Here is a 19,577-nt window from a genome sequence, read left to right on the forward strand (position 1 = left end):
AAACAATGTTAGCTTTAATTTCCAAAAACATGCACCATATTGGATAACATTGTAATCTGATTGCTACAAAAGAGAAGGTTGTTTGGAGGTTCTCATTCTTTGATAAATCGTGTAGGGTAAAACTGGTTATGAGGCAACTGTGCAACTTGCACAGCTGTCCTGTCTGATGGGTGACTCTGACCTCACACTGTTCTTTGCATTCCAGTGCATTCCTCCTGATGAAGCTTGCACCTCTCTCAATGTGGATATGATCCTTGCCATGATGCACAACAAGAAAACCTTCACCAAGCCCCTTGGTGTAATAACACACGAAGGAAAACAAGAAGGTATGAAAATAAGCTTGACCTGTTTAATAATGCTATATATATAATATTGTGTAACATTACAGCCACTGAAATGAGGGAGTGCTACAAGTATGCGACATTCTATAATCTTGTGGTGATGCTGTATCTGTAAGATGTTACTTGTTTGGATATTTCCCTGGCAGCAGTCATCAGGGCAATTCATTGCCATTTTTTAACCACCTCTGTTCTCTGGACTTGTGGTTTTGCCAAGCATGGAGAAAGGAATACTCAGACTAGTACAAAATAACATGGGTTTTGGAAGTACGAATGTAGCAGTAGCACTTGGAGCAATTTCTTGTTGCCCAGAGAGAAAAGATACAGCTCCCTGCTGTATCCTTTATTTATTGTGCTTGTAAATATAAATTTAGGAATAATAACAATGGAATTGCAAAGTACTGAGGATGTTAAAGCCTGATAAGTTTGTAATGCAAAGAGGTGGCCGCTGGAGACTCACTAGATCCTTAAACTACGAAGAGCACAGGATAGTATGCACAAAGGGGCTCCACTTTGGTGCAACTTGTTTGATTATGAAACAATCATAACCAATCTTTTTTTTATTTAAATAAAAGAGTGTGGTTAGTAACTGGTTGAAGGAGTTGGAGAGGCTGAAATGCATTATGAGATAATGCCAAACAGCATGATGAGACCTTATTCTAGTTTAAGAATGTGCCCTGTGATGGGAAGTAAGAACTGTTCTCACAGTTTCATTTCCTTTGAAAGTTTTTCTTAGCAGGTCATTCTGACAACAGCATCAGTCATGTTTTGATGCAATCCTAGCAGAAAATATGTGCATTTATCTTTCCTTTTTGTATTTGCATTGTAGTTTCATAAGAGGCTTCAGTGGCTTTACATACACACCAAAATCTTCTGATAGTGTCCAAACGCTGTTTGACCTCTGGAATGCTTTTCAGGGAGCATCAAAAGGATGGGCATCAGGAGTCCTGTAACTGCTGTTTTACAGTGCATGCTGTTTAGTCTTTGAACAATTTAAAGTACCATACACCATTGCTAAGGGACATAGGCAGCAACTGTTTCTGTCTAACTCTGCAAGTCAGCTCATACTTCATTTGGAGGGTTTTTAACTAATTTGTTAATACAGATCAAATCCACTATGAATTAAAATAAGGTATTTGATCTGTCACTGTTATAATTAAAACTGTGCTTTGGGCCTGATTCTGGACTTTTATTTTGCTCAGCTCTCATATTATTTCAGTAGGTTTTCTATTAGGAATGAGTAAATCCTGCAACTGAAATTCAGCTTTCAATAAACAGACTCGTACTTCAGCTCTCTTTTCCTTATGATGTGTGGAGCATTGTGCACAGCTCCCATCTTGGGCTCCACTCAGAATGTTGTCTTTGTCAGAGGCACAAGGTCTCAGTGTGCAAAGACAAGCTAAATTTATAAAGATTAGTTACAGGACAACAGTGTGATAGAGTATTTTGTTGCATTGTGGGTGATTTAGTCTAATTGTGGGATGCTTGGTGGAAATCTCCCCAGCATATCCCAGCTTTCAGACATAATACAAAGTGGCACATTAACAACGTAGCTTTGTTGGTATGCAGTTGTTCTGCAGTGAATCAAAACCCCTTTCTTAAAGCCAAATGCCATTGTTGGCCAATATGTGAACCTAAGATTTGGAGAAGAAATTATATCACATTACTGAACAGGAGAACTTACCTCTCAGAGGTAGTGTTCTTCATTTTCTTTGATGTGAACAGAACCAGCTTTCAGTATTGAAAACCTCACTATGTGAGATTCTGCCCCTGGATCTATTCATCAAGCCACATATGAAAGTCATGTGCTTGACATTTCAAAAGTCAGAACAAACTGGTCATTGCAAAGGTGGTTTTTTTCCTTCAGACAAGCTTATAACTGTCATTGACAGTATTAGAAATCACAGTACTATCTCTAAATGAGAATTTACAGTAGATCCTAATGGAAGTGCTTAAAACACAGTTCCATGCCACAGACATTCCCTTTGCATTCCTGCATTTCCCCATGCTCTCTCCCACTCCTGTGAAAAGCAGGGGATGGCCATTTATGTGCTAGGAAATAGATGTTGTTCTGTTGAAATATCAACCAATGTTGTTCAGATTTCTGCTAAGTGCAGAAACTTTAGATTATTATTTCTACAGCAGAAGGAGACAGGTCATAGAAAGAAGGTCAAATGGGCAACTAACAAGTGTCTCTATCCTACAGAGGTATAGAAAATTATGATAATTCTAAAGGCTGGCAGCACTTGTTTTTAAATTAGATGTTTTTCATAGACCTCAAGGATTTTCACTGCTTCTGAATTGCTCTGAGCAAATCACAATAAAGTAAATGTAAGAACTGATGACTGAAGAGAATTGGTAATGAGCTACACAGCTTATCATTAGCTGATTTCATATTCTCTGTAGAGAGGCCAGTGATAGAAATAGCATGGAAAATTCATTTTCCCCTCAGCTCAGAAGGCATTTTCTTGGCACTTGTGATATGCTAGTGGAGTGTTTGGACAATCTGATAGTGCCCTTACCCATGTTTGTACTTTTCAGTGCTCCTTGGTTTCAGTCCAGCCCTCCTCATAGATCTTACATTCAGTTATACTGTTGCTGTTACGTGCACTTGATAACTTTCCAGATTATTTGTGCATTTACCCTCTATGTTCTCACTACTCTATGTTTCCTACTACTGTTCCACCTATTTCCTATCATCTGCCAAAGAGATACTCATGTGTTAGAACAAGACACAGTAACACAGTTTAAGAATAAAAGTATTTTTTGGATTTTGTAGGCACATGTGTCTCAGAGCCTAATGGTCTAAAGGATGTTGCTGGAAGTTTGGCGCTGCCTTCTGTGTTTTAGGAGTTAGAAGCATAGTCTTGTTTAAGAACACTTTAAATAAATAAATATATTTCTTTTCAATATTTTTGAGCTGTTATGTTTGCATAGTAATTAATTAAATTATTTTTTCCAGTTGCTAAAGATACAAAAACAAGTACTGAAACACTGTCTTATCAAATCCTTTTACATCTGATGCACTGAATGCACTCAGATATGCCAGAATATAAATGAAATCCCTGAGTTGCTGGGCAATCCAGAATCAAACTACAGCTAACCAAACAGTTCCCTGAGTCTGAAGCCAGAATCTCTGGCTCTTCTGCTTGAGGTGGCATTCTTGGAGAAAGATAAGAAGGACCAGTTAGGAAAATGAAGGGGAAATTCTTCAATTTTTAAACATTTGTTTACTTGTCTCTTTCTGTTACATGGTGATATCTTCATCACTAGGATGATGATACTTGATATTCCTGAATAACAGCTTTGATCTTTGAACAATACCTATGATCTTTTATTTCTTATATATAATTAAAAAAAAAAAACAAACCCAAACCAAAAAAGGCACACAACTTCCAAGAATACCAAGTAGGACTCAAGAAAATGGGTGAATCAACACACATTCATGCAGTTTGGACAAAGCAGTATGTATTGTGCCATAAAACTCACCATGCTTTAGTGAGTGTGTGTGTGTGTGATTTAGTGTGCTGGTATCTCGTATTTATGATTAGCAAGTGGTCAGATGAATGTCATCACCTTAAAACAATCTTTGTTCCTTCACAATCTGTGATCTTTAAGAGCTCCACAGAGGAGTAACCAGAGTTACTGTAGGTCACACCTGATGACATCTGATTTGGGAAAGGTTGCAGTGTATTTGCCAGCAAAATACATGATGCATGAACTATACTCTATCTAGAATCCCTTGAGGAATAATTAATATATGAATAGAATTTTTCTGAGATGAGTGAGATTACTGAAGTTGGGCTGCTCTTCCTGAAATTCATGGTTTGTAAAATTTGCGATTAAAGTCTTTTTGTCAGATCAGAACCTGCATAGTTTGTAGGCTGCATGTGGAACTCCATCTGATTAATGTTTTGTGCATTTTCTTTGTTTTAAATTAGATCCTTCTCTTCCAAAGCCAAATGTGAGACAGCCACGTAAGTAACTCTTAAAACAATCTCTTTAAGCTTTAAACGTTTGTCTAGAAAGCATTAGATAAATTAAGAAAATTCTCTTCAAGCTTTCTGAGTGTGTGCGTGTTTAATTCAGAGACAGTACAGAATTCTGACTGTATTGTTAACTGAGAGGTTCCCATCAGTGTTCAGAGGACTACTGTGACCTTTTGTGTATGTGACAATCAAGTTTGCACAAACACCACTGAGAGTCTCAGCCTTAGCAAGTTCATGTGCTGATGTGTGTGTGTTACCTCCCCTTTCTCTTCTGAGACCACTGCTTCCCAATACCAGTTTTGAGCAGCAGTGCCATCCCTCAGAGCCTCTGCGCCCAACCTGTGTCCTATTTCAGCCTCACTCCTATCCTGCACCACAGCTGGCCACAGCCCCAGGTACTCCAGCACCAGCACTTACAGGCCTTGCTTAATTGAGATCACTGCCTTGATATGGATTAATTTCTCTGGTTTTAATGTTGTCTTGGTGTAGTAATTAATTAGGGTTGATTAATGACCCGGGAAAGGAGAGAAGCAGCACTAGAAGAAAATAATAAACAGGAAGGTGCTGATAATGTGCAGCCAAAAGCAAGAATGAATGGAGAAAAGGGAGATTTAAAGAGGAAGTGTAAAGAAGGTTTTTCATCTGCTCCTGTCCCTGTCAAGACTAAATTTGTTCAAAGTAGCAAAGGCAGGGATAAATTATGCTTCTGCTGCTTCTCCACGCAATTTTCTTCTCTCCACTGTGTTTCCTCCTAAGGGAAGAGGACACAGACTGGTGCCCAGTGGAAAAAAACAGTTGAGTTTAGTCTTTTGTGTTTGCATTTGAAATGACTAGAAGTAGCCAAAGGAACCAGAAACAGTCGCATAGAAAAAATGAAAGAAAAACCTTCTAAGACAATATCTGTCAGGTGGTGTATATGCAAACTAGGTCACAGGAACCCAGAAATGGGTCCTGAAGGCCCTTGCCAACAGGAGCTGCTGAAGAAGACTTTTGTCAAATGAGGATGGGGAATGTCCTTAGGGACATGTGCTGGATGCAGGATATGCAAAGGGAGGGTGTTGGTTGTGTTCTGAGAACTGAAAATTCCACTGAAAAATACTACTAAGATGGAGTCAGCTCACTTCCTGGCCAGCACAGTCAGTAAAATGTTATTCACTGGCCTAAGTGATTTTCTGCAATGGGAGCATTAAAAATACTGAAACTAGAAATCAGTTTTTTAAGAAGAAATTTCCCCAAATGATTGCTTAGTGATTATTACTTTTTTAAGTATTTCTAATTGCCAAAAAGAAAAATACAGAGGCAAAAAATTTTTCTGTTTGGATGATTAGCACTGGGGGCCAATTCATCCAGGAACCAGATGCTGTTACCCTTGAAATGGTCCTACAAAAGGGCCTCTCCCCTAGAAAGTGATTTACATGTGTGTGTGCTTCTATTTTTGTGTTCTGGAATTAATTTCAGTTATTGAAAACGTTGCCAAATGTGAAAAACAATTGTTTCTATTTATGTTTTCGCTGACTTTTTGCTGGCATCTCTTCCCTCTTAACAGCAGTTCCGTTCTCCACCTAGATTTCAGACTGAACATGAGGAGATGTAGGGGAAAGTTTGCTTGAATGTTAGGCCATTTAAATGAAAAGCATTTTTGCCAAAAAATCTCAGTCTTTTTAAAACACACTCTAAAGATAAATGAATATTTAATTGAAAGCAAGTTATTAACAGCCAACTGAAAATGCTTAATTTTTGCAACATTTTCCAGATTTGGGTGTGCTGAGCTGGAGTTTACTTTGTGATGTGGAACAGTTGGTTGGACTGAAGCCACTTTAAAAGCATCACTTTTATTTCCTTGATGCAACTCTGCCAGTCTGTTCCTCAAAATGGTGCTTAGTTAACTGTGACATTTTAAAAAGCTCTTCCATGGAAGGTTAAGGGTGAGTTTGTATAAAATGGTTTCTGCCACTGAAATAAGAAGTGCTTGTGTTGTGTGTGTTTCCCTGTGCAGCCGTGCTGTACGGGCTGGACACGCTGACGGTGGTGGGCATCGCCTTTGCGGCGTTCGTGATCGGAGCCCTGCTGACGGGAGCGCTCTGGTTCATCTACTCGCGCACAGGTACGGACGGGCCTCAGCAGGGCGGGACATCCTCTGAGCCACTGCATGGGGCAGGGAAGGGCAAGGGAGCCAGTACTGCTTATCCTGGGCTTTTTTATTTTCTTGCTTTCTCTTCTTACTCATGAGTTTTCCAGCAGCTCCTCCCAGGAGCCTCTATTGCATATCAGCTGAGTGATACCCGCCCTTCCCTAAAGAGAGATGTTACGTGTTATGGTTTAAAATTTGCTGAAATGATTTTAAATGCAAGTCTTGAAAACTCACCTGGGACATGAGTAAAAGTGAGTATTCCTGGCTTGTGTATTATCATTAATAGCATCTCTGTATTTCAAATTCAGTTAATATTTCAGTTAATGGATCCCCTTTGGTTCCCATACTACTTTGTAAGATTTTTTTTTCAGTTAGTACATTAGGCTGATGTGTACAAGAAGTGGGCCAAATGGTTACGAGAATGCTTTATCTAAACAGACCTATTCTGAATATAACTACACTTAAAAAGTTTTTTGGGCCTTGATTACATAGAATTTTTGCCACAATTGTTTATTCCTCCATTCTTCAACTACTATTTTCAGTTGCTAGAAGTCACATATAATCTTAATTGTGTGCAACTAAATAATTAGGAATGTGTCTGAATTGGTGCATCCTTTATGCACAGATAATTTTCCAGTATCTCCTTAGAATTTTCTCCCATGCTAAACAAAATTAGCAAAAATGGAACACTGTATTGAAAGAAGAGGGCATTTGGGGAGCTTTCTGCTGTATGCCACAGACAAGGATTGGACACTGATGGAGCCTTGATTTCCAGCATGTGACCGTGGCTGCTTGTGGATTGTGGGGTATCTCGGGATCCTTAGAGTATGCTGGGTTCCCAACTACTTCCACTTCTGACCTCATAAGACCCTACCAAGATCTTTGGGAGGTCGGAAAAATGTGAGGTCAATTACTCCAAACCTATGCAGCTCTGGAGCACTGAAATTTGCCTGTAGCCCACTGCAGAGGGGTTATTTTTGGCATCTAAAACATCATGGAAGCTATTTAGGAGTGAGAATCCGGCCCTGTTGGGTCAGAGCTTCTGTAAATATTATGACCTAGGAGCTTATGTTAATTTAGAACTAAAAACTATGGTGTTTTTTCCAGTTGGCAGTGCAGCAATTTTGTATAAGCAGTTTAATACTTCTCAGTGCATCAGCTATGTATGAAACTTGTTTGGAATTGACGCAAACATGGAAAATTTAAAGGTTGTGATAATATGTATAAATTGTATAATTCTGTCTCATTTAAGTACTGAAACATTGTGGAAGAAAAGTAAGTGCTATTTGAGCAAGTAAATGGAAGTTAAGAAAATAATTCCCATATTGGTAACCTTTATTAACGAAAAAATTTAACTGATTGTTACCTTTGGTCCTGCATTTGTGAAAGTTCAATCTGTATTCACATACAGAGCCATCTATAGACACATGTTGTGTGTCAGTACCCAAGGAACACTGGGAAGCCAACATGGTAAATCCTTGAGCAGCAGTAGAACGTGGACCAGTCCCATTAAAAGAATTATATTAGCAAAGCACATCAGTCATGGTGACCATATACAAGTAGTGGAGAGGGCAGCTGCTCTGGCTTTGTGTTTGAGAGATGAAAGTAAGTGGAGAAAAAGGCCAGACAAAAAGTAATAAATGAATATAAGAAAGAAAGGGGGCACTGTAACTCATCAGATTAGAGAATCACAGAAATGATAAAAATTATGTAGGAAGTTTTCTGGTTCTGATTTTCAAAGGACTGTGAAAGTGAAACTATGTTCCTGTGCACATAATTTTTCTGTGCATAGTATCTTGTATCTACAAAGCATAACTTGCAGAGTGCAGCAAAGGCTCTGGCAGGCACAGTGTCTTAGAGGACAACTGCTGTGGCAGACAAGATAATCCAGCTGCAGTGGAAACATTTTATAGCTCACTGCAGACTTTTATTCACTTGAGGAGGGGAAGAAAAAAAGATAATCTAAATTTCATCTACAGAGTGGCTGTCTTTTGTCATAGAGAATTTATACATTGGTGAATTGTGTTCTGAAATCTCATCTTTTATTGTAACTAGTACTGGATTTCTAACACGATTTAGACCAAAGGTTGGAAAATATGAATTCATTCTAAAACTCTGTTTTGCTGATACTCAGAGCACAGATAAAAGCTACTGCTAGTAGAGAATGGCAGCTTGGGATGTGTGAAGTTACTTTTTTTGCTGTAGTGCTATGTGCAATGCAGCAAAAGGCCACCTTTTTGCCAGTAGTAGATTTGCTGATACACTTTTATCAGTGTGTCTCTGCTGCTGACAAAGAAATATTATGTGAATGAGCTCTTTTGTTCATCTTGATAGGCCATTAGCATTAAAACCTCAAGCAAGTGATAGCAGAAGGGAAATACAAAATAGGTAGAATTTAATCTCCAGATATTGAGCAAGGATTGTTGTGTTGTCATCAATCAGCTTTTGCTGATTTCAGTCATGAAACATTTCTGCCAAAGCATCACAGCTGTGCTTTAGAGTACTCTAGGTTTTCTGAAACAATTCAACATGGAGTAGAGATGTCCTATGATACAGGGGTAGTAAGAGAAGAGAGAGGGAAAGCTAATATTAGAACAACAGAGGAGGAATTTTAGCTGATTTGTCTGCAAAAAGACTCTGTACTTTTGATCCTTTCTCTAGTCAGTTAAAGGACGTGAAAGGTATTGGTCCTGCCTGGAGAGGACCCAAGAACTAAGGGAAATAGCAGACATTTGTCACAATTAACCTCATTTATCTGGGGTCTTGTAAAGAAGCAAAAATTTTGCAGTGTGCATGAATGCAGAAACTCTTCATAATTTAACCATATAAATATGTATCAATGTCATATGTGTCTTAGTAGGGATCATTGAGTATGTTTTGGAGGGACAGGCACAAGCCTGATTAGTTAATGAGACTGTTAAACCTCGTAAAGTGTGTTAAAGAAAACATCCGTCCCTGCGTTCTCTTAGGAAGCGTGCTTTCCTTCTTCAGGCGCTGCTGCAAGTTAAGAGGATAAAATGTTCCAAAATCCGAGAAGTTAAAAGTGTCCCTCCTCCCCCACTTCTCCCTTTTTATGGGATCTGATTTAAAGTAAACTGACATAGCAACCAATTATATTTGGCAAATGGAGATAGAAAAGCAAACATTCAGACTTCCTGGACAGGGAGTACAACTGGCAGCTTTCCTAAGTGTGAATAATAAAGTGCATGTTGTTGCGTTCAGATGGGTAAAAGCTTGTTTACTGTCAATAGATGAGATGTGTCCATTCTGAGCAGTTCTGGTTCGGTAACATGAGGTACATGAAGCTGTTTACATGAAAAAGACAGATGGAGAATGCCTCTTCAGTGATAGTTTACATTTCTTTACATCCTTTTCTTGAATACTCTTTTTAAAAAGCTTTGCTACAGTTTAGCTCGGTGTTGAGGAAATAAAATACAGGAAAAAATCAGCCAGTCCAGATGTAGTTGCTAGGCTGTGTGTTCATAACATCACTGATTTGGATTTTCTTTTTTCTTGAGAACATTGAGAATTTGTTATTCTTCAAGAAGTGATTGTGGTGTATCAGAGCTGCTGCTGATGCTCTAGAAATGAGGTGCTGCAGAGGCCACTACAGTGGAAGGCAGGGGTCTTCCAACCCAAACAGAAGGGAGGGTGCCTCCTAGGACACTTTCCAGAGGAGCCAGGAGGGGAGAGTGAGCAATTGGGCTTGCTGGGGACTGCGGCACTGCGCTTTCGCTTTGCCATAAAACAAAACCAACATGTGTTTGGCTTACAAATGAATTTATGTTTAAGTGCCTACAGATTGCCTTGATATACTGAGGCTGACCAAAGCTGTGTGTAACCATGTGGTTTGTAAAATGGGTGACAGTGGAGCTGCAGGGAGAGGCAGGGGCTGGGGGCCCCACCAGGGGAGCCCAGCAGCCGCCCTTCCTCTACCGCCCAAGTGGCTTCTGCAGCAGGGCTGGGGGTCTGCAGCCTCCCCTTGCTGCTTTCTGGTGTTTGTGCTCGGTTGTTTAGTTTTAATGAAAGGGAGTTTGCTTATCGCTGCCTTTATAAATATATGCTGTAGTACAAAAGGAAGGAAGACATGTACACAAACAACGGGAGGAGAAGGGAGCAAGTCAGGAGGGGAAGAAACATCCAAACAAGGTTTATGAAAGCCTTTACAGCACAATGACACATACTTTGATTTGGTACAGTTTATTCTGGGGGGGGGTTGCAAAGCCATTTTCAAAGCAAGTTAAAGCTGAAACTTGATGTATTTGCAGATGACTGGGGGTAGATTCTGACCTGCTGCCTATGAGCAGAAATCCACAGCTCATGGGTGAACTACATAGTTACTTCTTACACTGGGAAAAACAGACACAAAATCTGCTCACTAGAGTAAATACTGGACTGAATGCTGAATTTAAAAACAAAATCCTCACCCTCTTTTGAAAAGTTTATTTGGCCTCCTGGGTGGTGTGGTTTAGTAGTTTAGTTTGTTGATTTTTCTGTCCTCTCCTGTCCCTTCTTTCCTCCCCATTCCTAAACCAGTGGGGTGTAAGGGAAGAGCTGTGTGTTGTGGGGCCTTAAGTGCACTTCGGCTGTGGCTGTGGCTCGAGCTAGCGGCGAATCTGCTGGTCTCCATTACACAGAGCACTTGCAACTTCTGCTGTGAGAAGTCCTCAGACCTCCCTTGTTTGTAGCAGACCTCTGAGTACTGAGCAGCCTGCAGGAGGATATTTTGTTGCCTGAGACACAAAGCGTTAAAGGCGCATTTCCTCCGCAGCCACATTCCGAGAAGCTCGGGCTCTGGCAGCTGGGCAGCAGCACACAGGGCATGGGGATGTGCCAGAACAGCTCCTGTGGGAGGAAGCTGCCTCGTCCTTGCACTGTAACCCTCTGGATGCAGGCTGTGCCTCCAGCCTTCAGCCAGTCACTGAAGCAGTCACTGACGAGTGGGTTCTCTACCAAATCCTGAACATGGAAGAAAAATTGAAGTGTGCAGACCTGACCTATGGCATCAGGTTCTGGATAACATAGGATAATGTGGAGCAGGAGAGCTGCATCACTATAAGCTCATGAGGCAGGAGATGTACTAGCCTTTGATTTTTCCTAATTGCTCTGCCCATGATCCTGCAAAACATTTCCGTCTTGCTCCTTCTCTGGGAAAGCAGCCGTGCTGGTACTGGCAGCCACAGCAGGTCTGCAGTCTAGGCAGCAGCAGTGTGACTGTTACTGCACTGAGATCACAGGTTCACATCCTGGAGATGAGCTCAAGGGAGGGGGCAGCTACAGTGCACATTATATAAACTTAAGTCTTGCCATCTGTTTCGAAGAGACTATTTTGTAATATTGCTAAGGTTACAGACTTGAGCACTGTAACTTTAAAAATGCCACAGTTATGGTTTCCTATGTGGCCTCATTATGATCTTTTAGGCATTAAATGGCATAATTATTACTTTGGTGCTTAGTTGAAAGCTGGATTTTTCCCTTGGAATCCCAGCCACAGGTGCAGAAGGGGTGTGAGGAGACTCCAGGTGCTTGATTTGACAATCTAAATAATGAAAGGGTTTTAATTTATTGTCAGTAAACAGTTAACAAGAAATGGTGAGACATGTTCTCACTACAGGTTGTAAGTGCTGCACATACTGTGGTAGCTATAGGAAAGCTTCCTGCATGTTGTATTACAAGTAAATCAAGTCAAGCTTTCAGGATAGCCTGTTATTTTTCTGCATGAAGAAAACTGGCTGTGTCTCAGGATATGTGGTATCCAGCTGATTGACGAACATTCTCTTGAGCTACACTTTTAGCAAACATGCTGCTCTATAAACTGGCATTAAAACTAAAGTCTACATTTCCTGGCCTTTTTCCTGGAAACAGCAAACCTATAAAGTGTCTGAGTTGTGTAACAGGACCCATTTTGAGTGACAGCTGACAACAGAAGATAGACAGTGTTGATCTTGGCAGTTTCCATCAGCTGCTTGTAAAATGCTCAAGGAAACAGCGGTGTTATTTTCCCCATGTGCACAGCAATGCTTAGGTGCCAAAGTCTAGTAACAATTTTTTAGTGATTCTCTTATTAAGGTCTGTTACCCAATATATTAATTGCATGGAAAAACAGACCACCAGAAGAGGAAGACTGGGAAGAAATGGATTATTGTTTTCTATGACAACATTTTCAGTTTCCCTTCTCCTGACCCCACTTTTTCTCTTGCCTGTCCCTCAGGGGAAACAGCAGGAAGACAGCAGGTCCCTACGTCGCCACCAGCCTCCGAGAACAGCAGCGCAGCGCACAGCATTGGCAGCACACAGAGCACTCCCTGCTCCAGCAGCAGTGCCACCTAACTCGGGGACAGCTGAGGAGCAGCACAGGACTCTGTGTGGACATCAGACAACAGCGTTTTAACGTTAAAAGGATTGGTTTGGTTGCTTCTGAAAAAAATGAGGAGAGATTTTTCTACAGAAAAAAAACAAACTGATTTTCTTTTGGGGAAGCCACTGTGTGTGTGTGTGTGTGTGTGTGTGTGTGTGTGTGTGTATACGAGCACACAATGCATGAGTGAACGCAGCCTGTTGGATCTTGTTAGCATGTTATGCTACATGTGACAAAGCTACTAATTTTACAGTACTGCAACCTGTTCTAGGGGTCTGTGGGTCCTCAATGTGAAATCTATGCCAGTTTGGAAAAATGCTGCTTTGTCTAGATGATATTTTCCTTTCCCTGAACCTTCTCATTGACAAGGTATTCATTAAGGGAATGCAATCATAGACTCACAGAATGGTTTGGGTTGGAAGGGAGCTTAAAGATCACCTAGTTCCAACCCTCTGCCATGGGCAGGGACACCTTCCACTAGACCAGGTTGCTCAAGCCCCATCCAATGTGCCTTTGAACACTTCTGGGGATGGGACAGCCACAAGTTCTCTGGGCAACCTGTTCAGTGTCTCATCACCCTCACAGAAAAGAGCTTTTCCTAATGTCTAATCTAAGCCTGCCCTATTTCAGTTTAAAGCCATCACTCCTTGTCCTATCACTACATAAGATAAGCAGAACAAAGATGATCTTAGGTCAAAGGATTTCTCTTTGTCTGAGCAAGAAAGCATCAATGTCTGATCTGCTTGGTAAATAACATTTTATTATTCAGCTATGTTTAGCCACTTTTGAGTAATCTTTGTTTTGTTCAGCTTACAGCTACAGCATCTCATTTGCTTTCCGGTTGTGTTTGCAGCTTCAGGTTTGTTCCAGGTATTTTTGTTCTAATACTCATTGATTTGGTAATTGGAAAAGAGCACACTCTAACATTCCCTCTCTTATTTTATGGGCCAAAGCTCTTTTATAAGAGATTTTTTGATATGCTATACCAAATGCAGGCACACACAAACATTAAGACAAAGAATGGTCTTCTGCACTAACATAGATGGGTGTGTACCTTTAATGGCAATGTCTTTATGTAAATAGATATATATCAAGGTAGACAGAGCCTAACTTACCACTTCACCAATTGGAAATTGGCACAGTGTTCCTTCCATACATAAATATGTAATCTATAAATATATATATAAAATTTAAAACTCTTCAGTTTATAATAGGAGATAAAGAAGTTGATTTGGTTCTAATCTTTTAGCTAGCCTAAAGTCTCTTTGAAATAAGAGATGAGTTTGAAGGCACAAGGAATGTACAGTAGTGCCTGTTGTTTGCTATTCTCTGGAAAAAGTTGTGCAGTTGTTTGTGTCAAACTGTTGTATGAACATTACGATTGGATTGTCCCAAAGTAGTATCAGAATACGGAAATGGCAGAAAGGTACTAATTGTCACTCTATTTTCTAGTGTCATTGCCTTATCTTGACCTTCAAATTGATGCAAAACAAAAAGCAAAAAAAGACACTTTTAACATGTAATTGTTTGACTGTTAGTTGCCACTTTGTAATGTGTTCTACTGATCCTTCTTTGAGGAAGAAGGAGCATTGTTTTCCTCTAAAAATGAAATGAATAACTTTGATTACTTGTAGTGAAGGTTACCTGTGTTCTGCAAGAGAAGAAGGGACTTCATTACACTCAAGTGATAGTCTGCTCTGAAGTCTGAGCTGCGGATTTCTTCCCGATTCTACACTTGTGCCTTGCTGATGTCAGGATGGTCCAAGTGCAACATATGCAATAGATTTAAGTGCCCAGGATCAGGCAGAGTGTTACTCACTTTAAATCAAATCTGTTACTAATCCTGCGACCACCTATGCAAATGAGTAACTGCACCCCTTGTCCTCGCGATTGGAAGCGCGTTTGGCTCTGAACACCAAGGCTGGTCTCAGTGTCCGTGCAGGCAGTGGGTGCTTAGAGTTACACAGGCAAAAATGTTTTATGTTACCAGGCCAGTGGTGGTCCTGGTGACATGGACAGGGTGTCGTGTAAGTGTAGTTATCCCTGTGCATAAGGGTGTGCAGGATTGGCTCTGCTCCAAGGTGTGGGGAGGATGAATGTGCTACCTGTGTGGTTGAAAAGAAAGCGCTTTGCCTAACCTTCAGCAGAATGTATTGTTAAAGCATATTCTATGTGTAAAGTCTTTAAAGATGTCTTCAAAGAAGACTAGAGTCTTTAAGTTCAATCATAGCTATATTTTACTACATTAAATTTCTGTATAAAGATATATTTAAATGTTTTAGATAAATGTAAGTTACTCTATATGAAATGTTTAATTTCAATTACTGTGAAATTTACATATTTTGTAAATTCCTTTCCCCATTTTAACCCTTTCCTTCCTCAGATATTTTATTAAGTAGTTTCTCATAGGAAGTATTAGATTTGATTGTTGGGATGGACAGGTTGAAAAATTCTGTGTAAAATAGATAATTGTATATTTTTGAGAGAAACATGCTGCATTATCAATCTTTTTATCAAAAATTTACTCTAATTTTAAAATAATTTACAGATTTATATTTACCATTGGATAAACCAAAAATATATAAAGGTCAAAGATTTGATTTGTTGAATTGTGTGTGAAATACAGTTTAAATTAACTGAACTTGGTGTACTCAGCTATTTAATTCAGAATTTTTAATACACTTGAGTTAATTGTCTGTTGGAGTTTATCAAAATGGCACATGATTACTTAGCAGATGGAACAGCCATTTCTGCTTCAATAAGGAGAGAGCACCAAACCCCAAGCATTCCCAGTGAATAGCTTTATTACAGAAATGTGTAGTACTTTGCAGCAGCTGTCAAGCTGCCCTCAGCTCAGAGCCTGATACACCTCTAGGCTCTGGTTTTGTAGCAGCCATTTGTCTCTGCTGCCAGTTTCTGTGTGTGGTGTGGCAGCTCCCGCACGCCACTGATCCCACCTCTGTCCCACGTGGTCTCGCCACACTGGACTCACATGGCAGAGCCCTGTGGGGTCTGGAAGGCCAGACTCTCCAGTCCCAACAGAGGGTGTTAGAGCAGGGGTTTGGACGGATGGAGTCAGTGGTTAATTTCAGCATGATGGAACCAACTGTGAAGGAACTTCTTATGGAAGAATGAGAGGATTGGGCTTAAAATGGACACCTTCTGCCTGTAAAAGCTATTGGTAGCATACTCCAAAGTAGACTGCTTGTTCTATCATGTGTTGTCTAATCACTAACTCTAACCTTTTACAGCATTTGGCTTTGGACATTACTACATTTGTGTTTCAAGAGATCAGATCTTTCTGTGTTAGGCTATTTTTGTAGCATTTGGATTTTACAAAATGTCTGTAGAAGCTAATGATTGTAACCTTCCCCCTGCTCTTTCCTAACCATTTCTCTCCTGTATGTTCTTTCTGTTATGTATATCTACCTCATGCTTCACAAGAAGACTGTACTGTTGGTTGTGCTGGCAGCCCTTCGTGTGAGGTGACTGTTGTGCCCTGTTGTTGTTTGTCGTTCATTGGGATGTTCACAGCATTATCAGATCTTCGCTGCCGTGTTCCTACCAGTTCCAAACACAGTATTCTCACCTTTGAATAAATAAGTATATTTCTTTTAGATGCAAGTGCCAGGTGGTTTTTTTAAATCAAAGAAAGGAAGACATTTACTTGCTAATACCTGTGGCCAGTCTGAACACCCCATTTGTATTTCATATTACATTCAGTATTTCAGAGCCTTGTGGAAATGCATAGTTGTACAGTTTTGATAACAACAGTGTCATGTCATCTTAGTCTCTTGTGCATAATAAAGTATATATCAATTTATTAGTAATTGATGTCATTATTCATTTAAGTTGTACAGAGCCAACAACAATAGATCAAATTTTGTCTCACTGGCCTGTCCTCATGTCCCATAAATTTCAGTGGGAATTAAGTGCAGGATTTGATCTTCTATTCACTTCTGTTTTCTCCTTTCTGAGTTCTTTTATCCATTGGCTTTGGTTGACTACTCAGTATCGTGGCTTCTTGCAGAAACCAGTAGATATGTTTAGTTAAACGCTGCTGTTCTTTGCTCTAAGTTGAAGTCCAGTCCTGTGGGCATTTACTTGTTGCATGTCAAGACACAGCCTCAGTCGAGTTCTGCACAAAGCCTGGCTTGAGCAGAGTCAAGCCCAAGGCTCTGCAGTGGCAGAGTGCCGGTGGGTTGTACCTGTGACTGCAGGTACACTGGCGACATGTGAGCAAGACAGTGCTTTCATCACTGAAGGGTCTTCCTGTGCAGGAGCAGATAGTTTGGCTGAGTATCAGCAGGACAAGAATTCGGGTGTTTACTACCCTGCTTACTAATTTGCTTCCTGTATTTCTTGTGCAGAATATTCTTTATGGGCACTTGAGGGGAGCAGCCTCAGCGGTTTTTCCCCGGGTTATTCAGAGGTTGTAGTTACTGACTCACAAAAGAGAGTTCCTTGGTAAGGGAATCTAAAATGTTTAATGACCACTTTTAAAAACCAAGATTCCTTCAGTACAGAAAAGGCTATTAATTAGAAGCAGTCCTAAGCTTACATGCTGCCTATGACACAATTCACAGAGGTGCAATAGATTTATTGCTTTACAACAACCATATTTCAGTTTCTGCATCAAGACAATTTTGTTTTCCTGTGGAAATGAGCTCCATAGAGTGAACTCTCAGCTGAAAGTTGCTGGAGCTGCTGTTCCCTTCTGCCTGTAAAAATTATATTTTGATTGAAACAGGGTGTGAAAGCATGATCAGTGTCTCATGTGTAGAATTAATTTAAAATGCAAGTATTAGCCAATGAATTCTGATAGATTTGCATGAGTGTTTTTAGACATTAAGAGGTAAGAGTCTTGCCATATTGCAGAGTAGGTACCAGTGTTGTGCATATTTTTTGTCTCAAGCATTATGAGTGAAGCAAGTGTTTTGGACGGTCAAAAAATACCAGGTGCCAGTTTCAGGAAAAACACAGTCCAGAGCTCTTCAAATTTAAACAGAATTAAATTTATCACAGCGTTCCTTCCAAGACAGTATAAAAGGAAAAGGAGACAATATTTTGATAAATTTTCACAGCTGTCACTTTGTAATTGTAAAGCAAATATTTATGAGGCTGGAAGTCTGATTGCAGCATGTGTTTTTGTACAGCGTTCCCAAATCACAGGCCCTGGACCTAGCCTTGCCAGCCTGCGTGCATTTACACTTGGCTTAAGAAAGATCAAATTACATCCCTTCACCTACCCAAAGAAGGTTACAGCTCAAATTACATATTTCTCTGTCATTTGCTAGAAGCCCTCGGGGTCCTACTGCAGCTTGCCCAGAAGGTGATGTGCACTGCCGTGGCTGCCAGCCGGCTCTGCAGCCGGTCTTGCCTGCCCACCCCGCTGTGCTGAGTTGCAGGTTTACTGTGTTTAGGAAAATCTAAAACCGAGTTGGTTTATGGCTAGATGAGGAGGATAAGCAGCACAAATTGTTACTCTTGCACTCTTGTTTAAGTAACAGATTTTTTCCATCCAATTTTGGCACATACATTTTGAGGAATTGGTAAAAAAATATTTGGGTGGAGGCTCTTTTCCTCTGGTACTGCTGCTTGTAAACTGACATTTCTAGTAAAGAACACACTGTAGTGACAAAAAATTAAATCAGTATTTTAGAAAACAAAATATTGAGTGTTAAGCAAAGACAGCTGATGGCATTTAACAATGCATTAAGTGGCTCACCAAGCAACGTGTTTTGTCAGTAATTTTTTTATGGTGTGTCTGTCTGCAAAATCACAGTGCAATCCATGCAAGTGGCTATGGTCTTCCCAGTTGTCTAAGCATTTAAAGTCCAGATTTGCTTTGTAAATAGGGTGAAAGGATTAAAAAATTCTTAGTCTGTCCTTTATACAAGTAGGCATGTCCCATGGGGTCATAAGAGCTTGGGATGGAGTCTTTGCACTACGCAGTATTTTTACTAGTCCATGATCCTAAAGGTGATTAGTAACATTGGCTCTTAAGACTGAAAAATAAACAGGAAGATTTAAGGGGAGCATACACACAGAGCATTTGCAGCAGCAATATTTAGGTTTTCACAGAATTTTTTGAGTGCCAGAACGTGACAGAAAATTTAAATCACTGAAATAAAATAACATGAAGGAAGCAGTTAAGAAGTGTCTGGAAATGGGAAGACTCATGCTCAGCCTGAAAGGAGCTGGATCTGGCAGACTTCCAGGGCTGCCATGCCCCCAGAGTGCCAAGGGCATGAGGCCTGGGATAGCGCCTGTCACTGGGAACTCTGGCTTACGGTGCTGGGCATCAGCCAACCTGGCAGGATCATTCTAGACAGGACCTGTGGTGTTAACTCTGGGGCACGGCTGTCCCTGTGATACGCTGAGGGTGTTCGGTGCACCCAGTGCGCTAGCTCAGAGAAGCCTGGAGGTCTGGCTGCACCCCACTGATTCACAAAATACACAGAGAGGGGTCTGCTCCTCAGCAGTGGGAGCTGCCTCGAAGCTGGATGGAAGAGCACGCAGGCAGAGGCAAAGAAGGAGGGAGGGGACTCCTCATACGGATTCCACAGAGAAAGCTTATACTGAAGGGACCAGGAACGAAGAGCCGCAATCTGACAAGAGTCCAGGGATTTTATACTGAAGGTTGGAAAGGCGGGGATAAGGGATACAGCCAATGGGACAAAGGAGAGGAGGCGGGGTTGAAGCTGAGCGAACCAATAGGAATAACACATGGGCGGGAACAAGGGAAGCAACCAATGGGA

The 19,577-nt window shown here is 40.6% G+C and overlaps 1 protein-coding gene across 2 annotated transcripts in view; it reads left to right on the top strand.

Moving 5' to 3' along the window:
* Positions 1–16,646, top strand: part of TGFBR3 (transforming growth factor beta receptor 3) — a 115,883-nt gene extending 99,237 nt beyond the window's left edge. For both annotated transcript variants that reach the window (XM_069022793.1, XM_069022794.1), the window contains exons 14-17: positions 206–326; positions 4,280–4,315; positions 6,324–6,431; positions 12,670–16,646. In XM_069022793.1, coding sequence (XP_068878894.1) covers positions 206–326; positions 4,280–4,315; positions 6,324–6,431; positions 12,670–12,788 — 384 coding nt within the window. In that variant the 3' untranslated portion in view covers positions 12,789–16,646. The remainder of the gene's footprint in view (positions 1–205; positions 327–4,279; positions 4,316–6,323; positions 6,432–12,669) is intronic.
* Positions 16,647–19,577: the final 2,931 nt, after the last annotated feature.

Source organism: Aphelocoma coerulescens, chromosome 8 (genome assembly GCF_041296385.1).
Source record: "Aphelocoma coerulescens isolate FSJ_1873_10779 chromosome 8, UR_Acoe_1.0, whole genome shotgun sequence".
Lineage (NCBI taxonomy): Eukaryota > Metazoa > Chordata > Aves > Passeriformes > Corvidae > Aphelocoma > Aphelocoma coerulescens.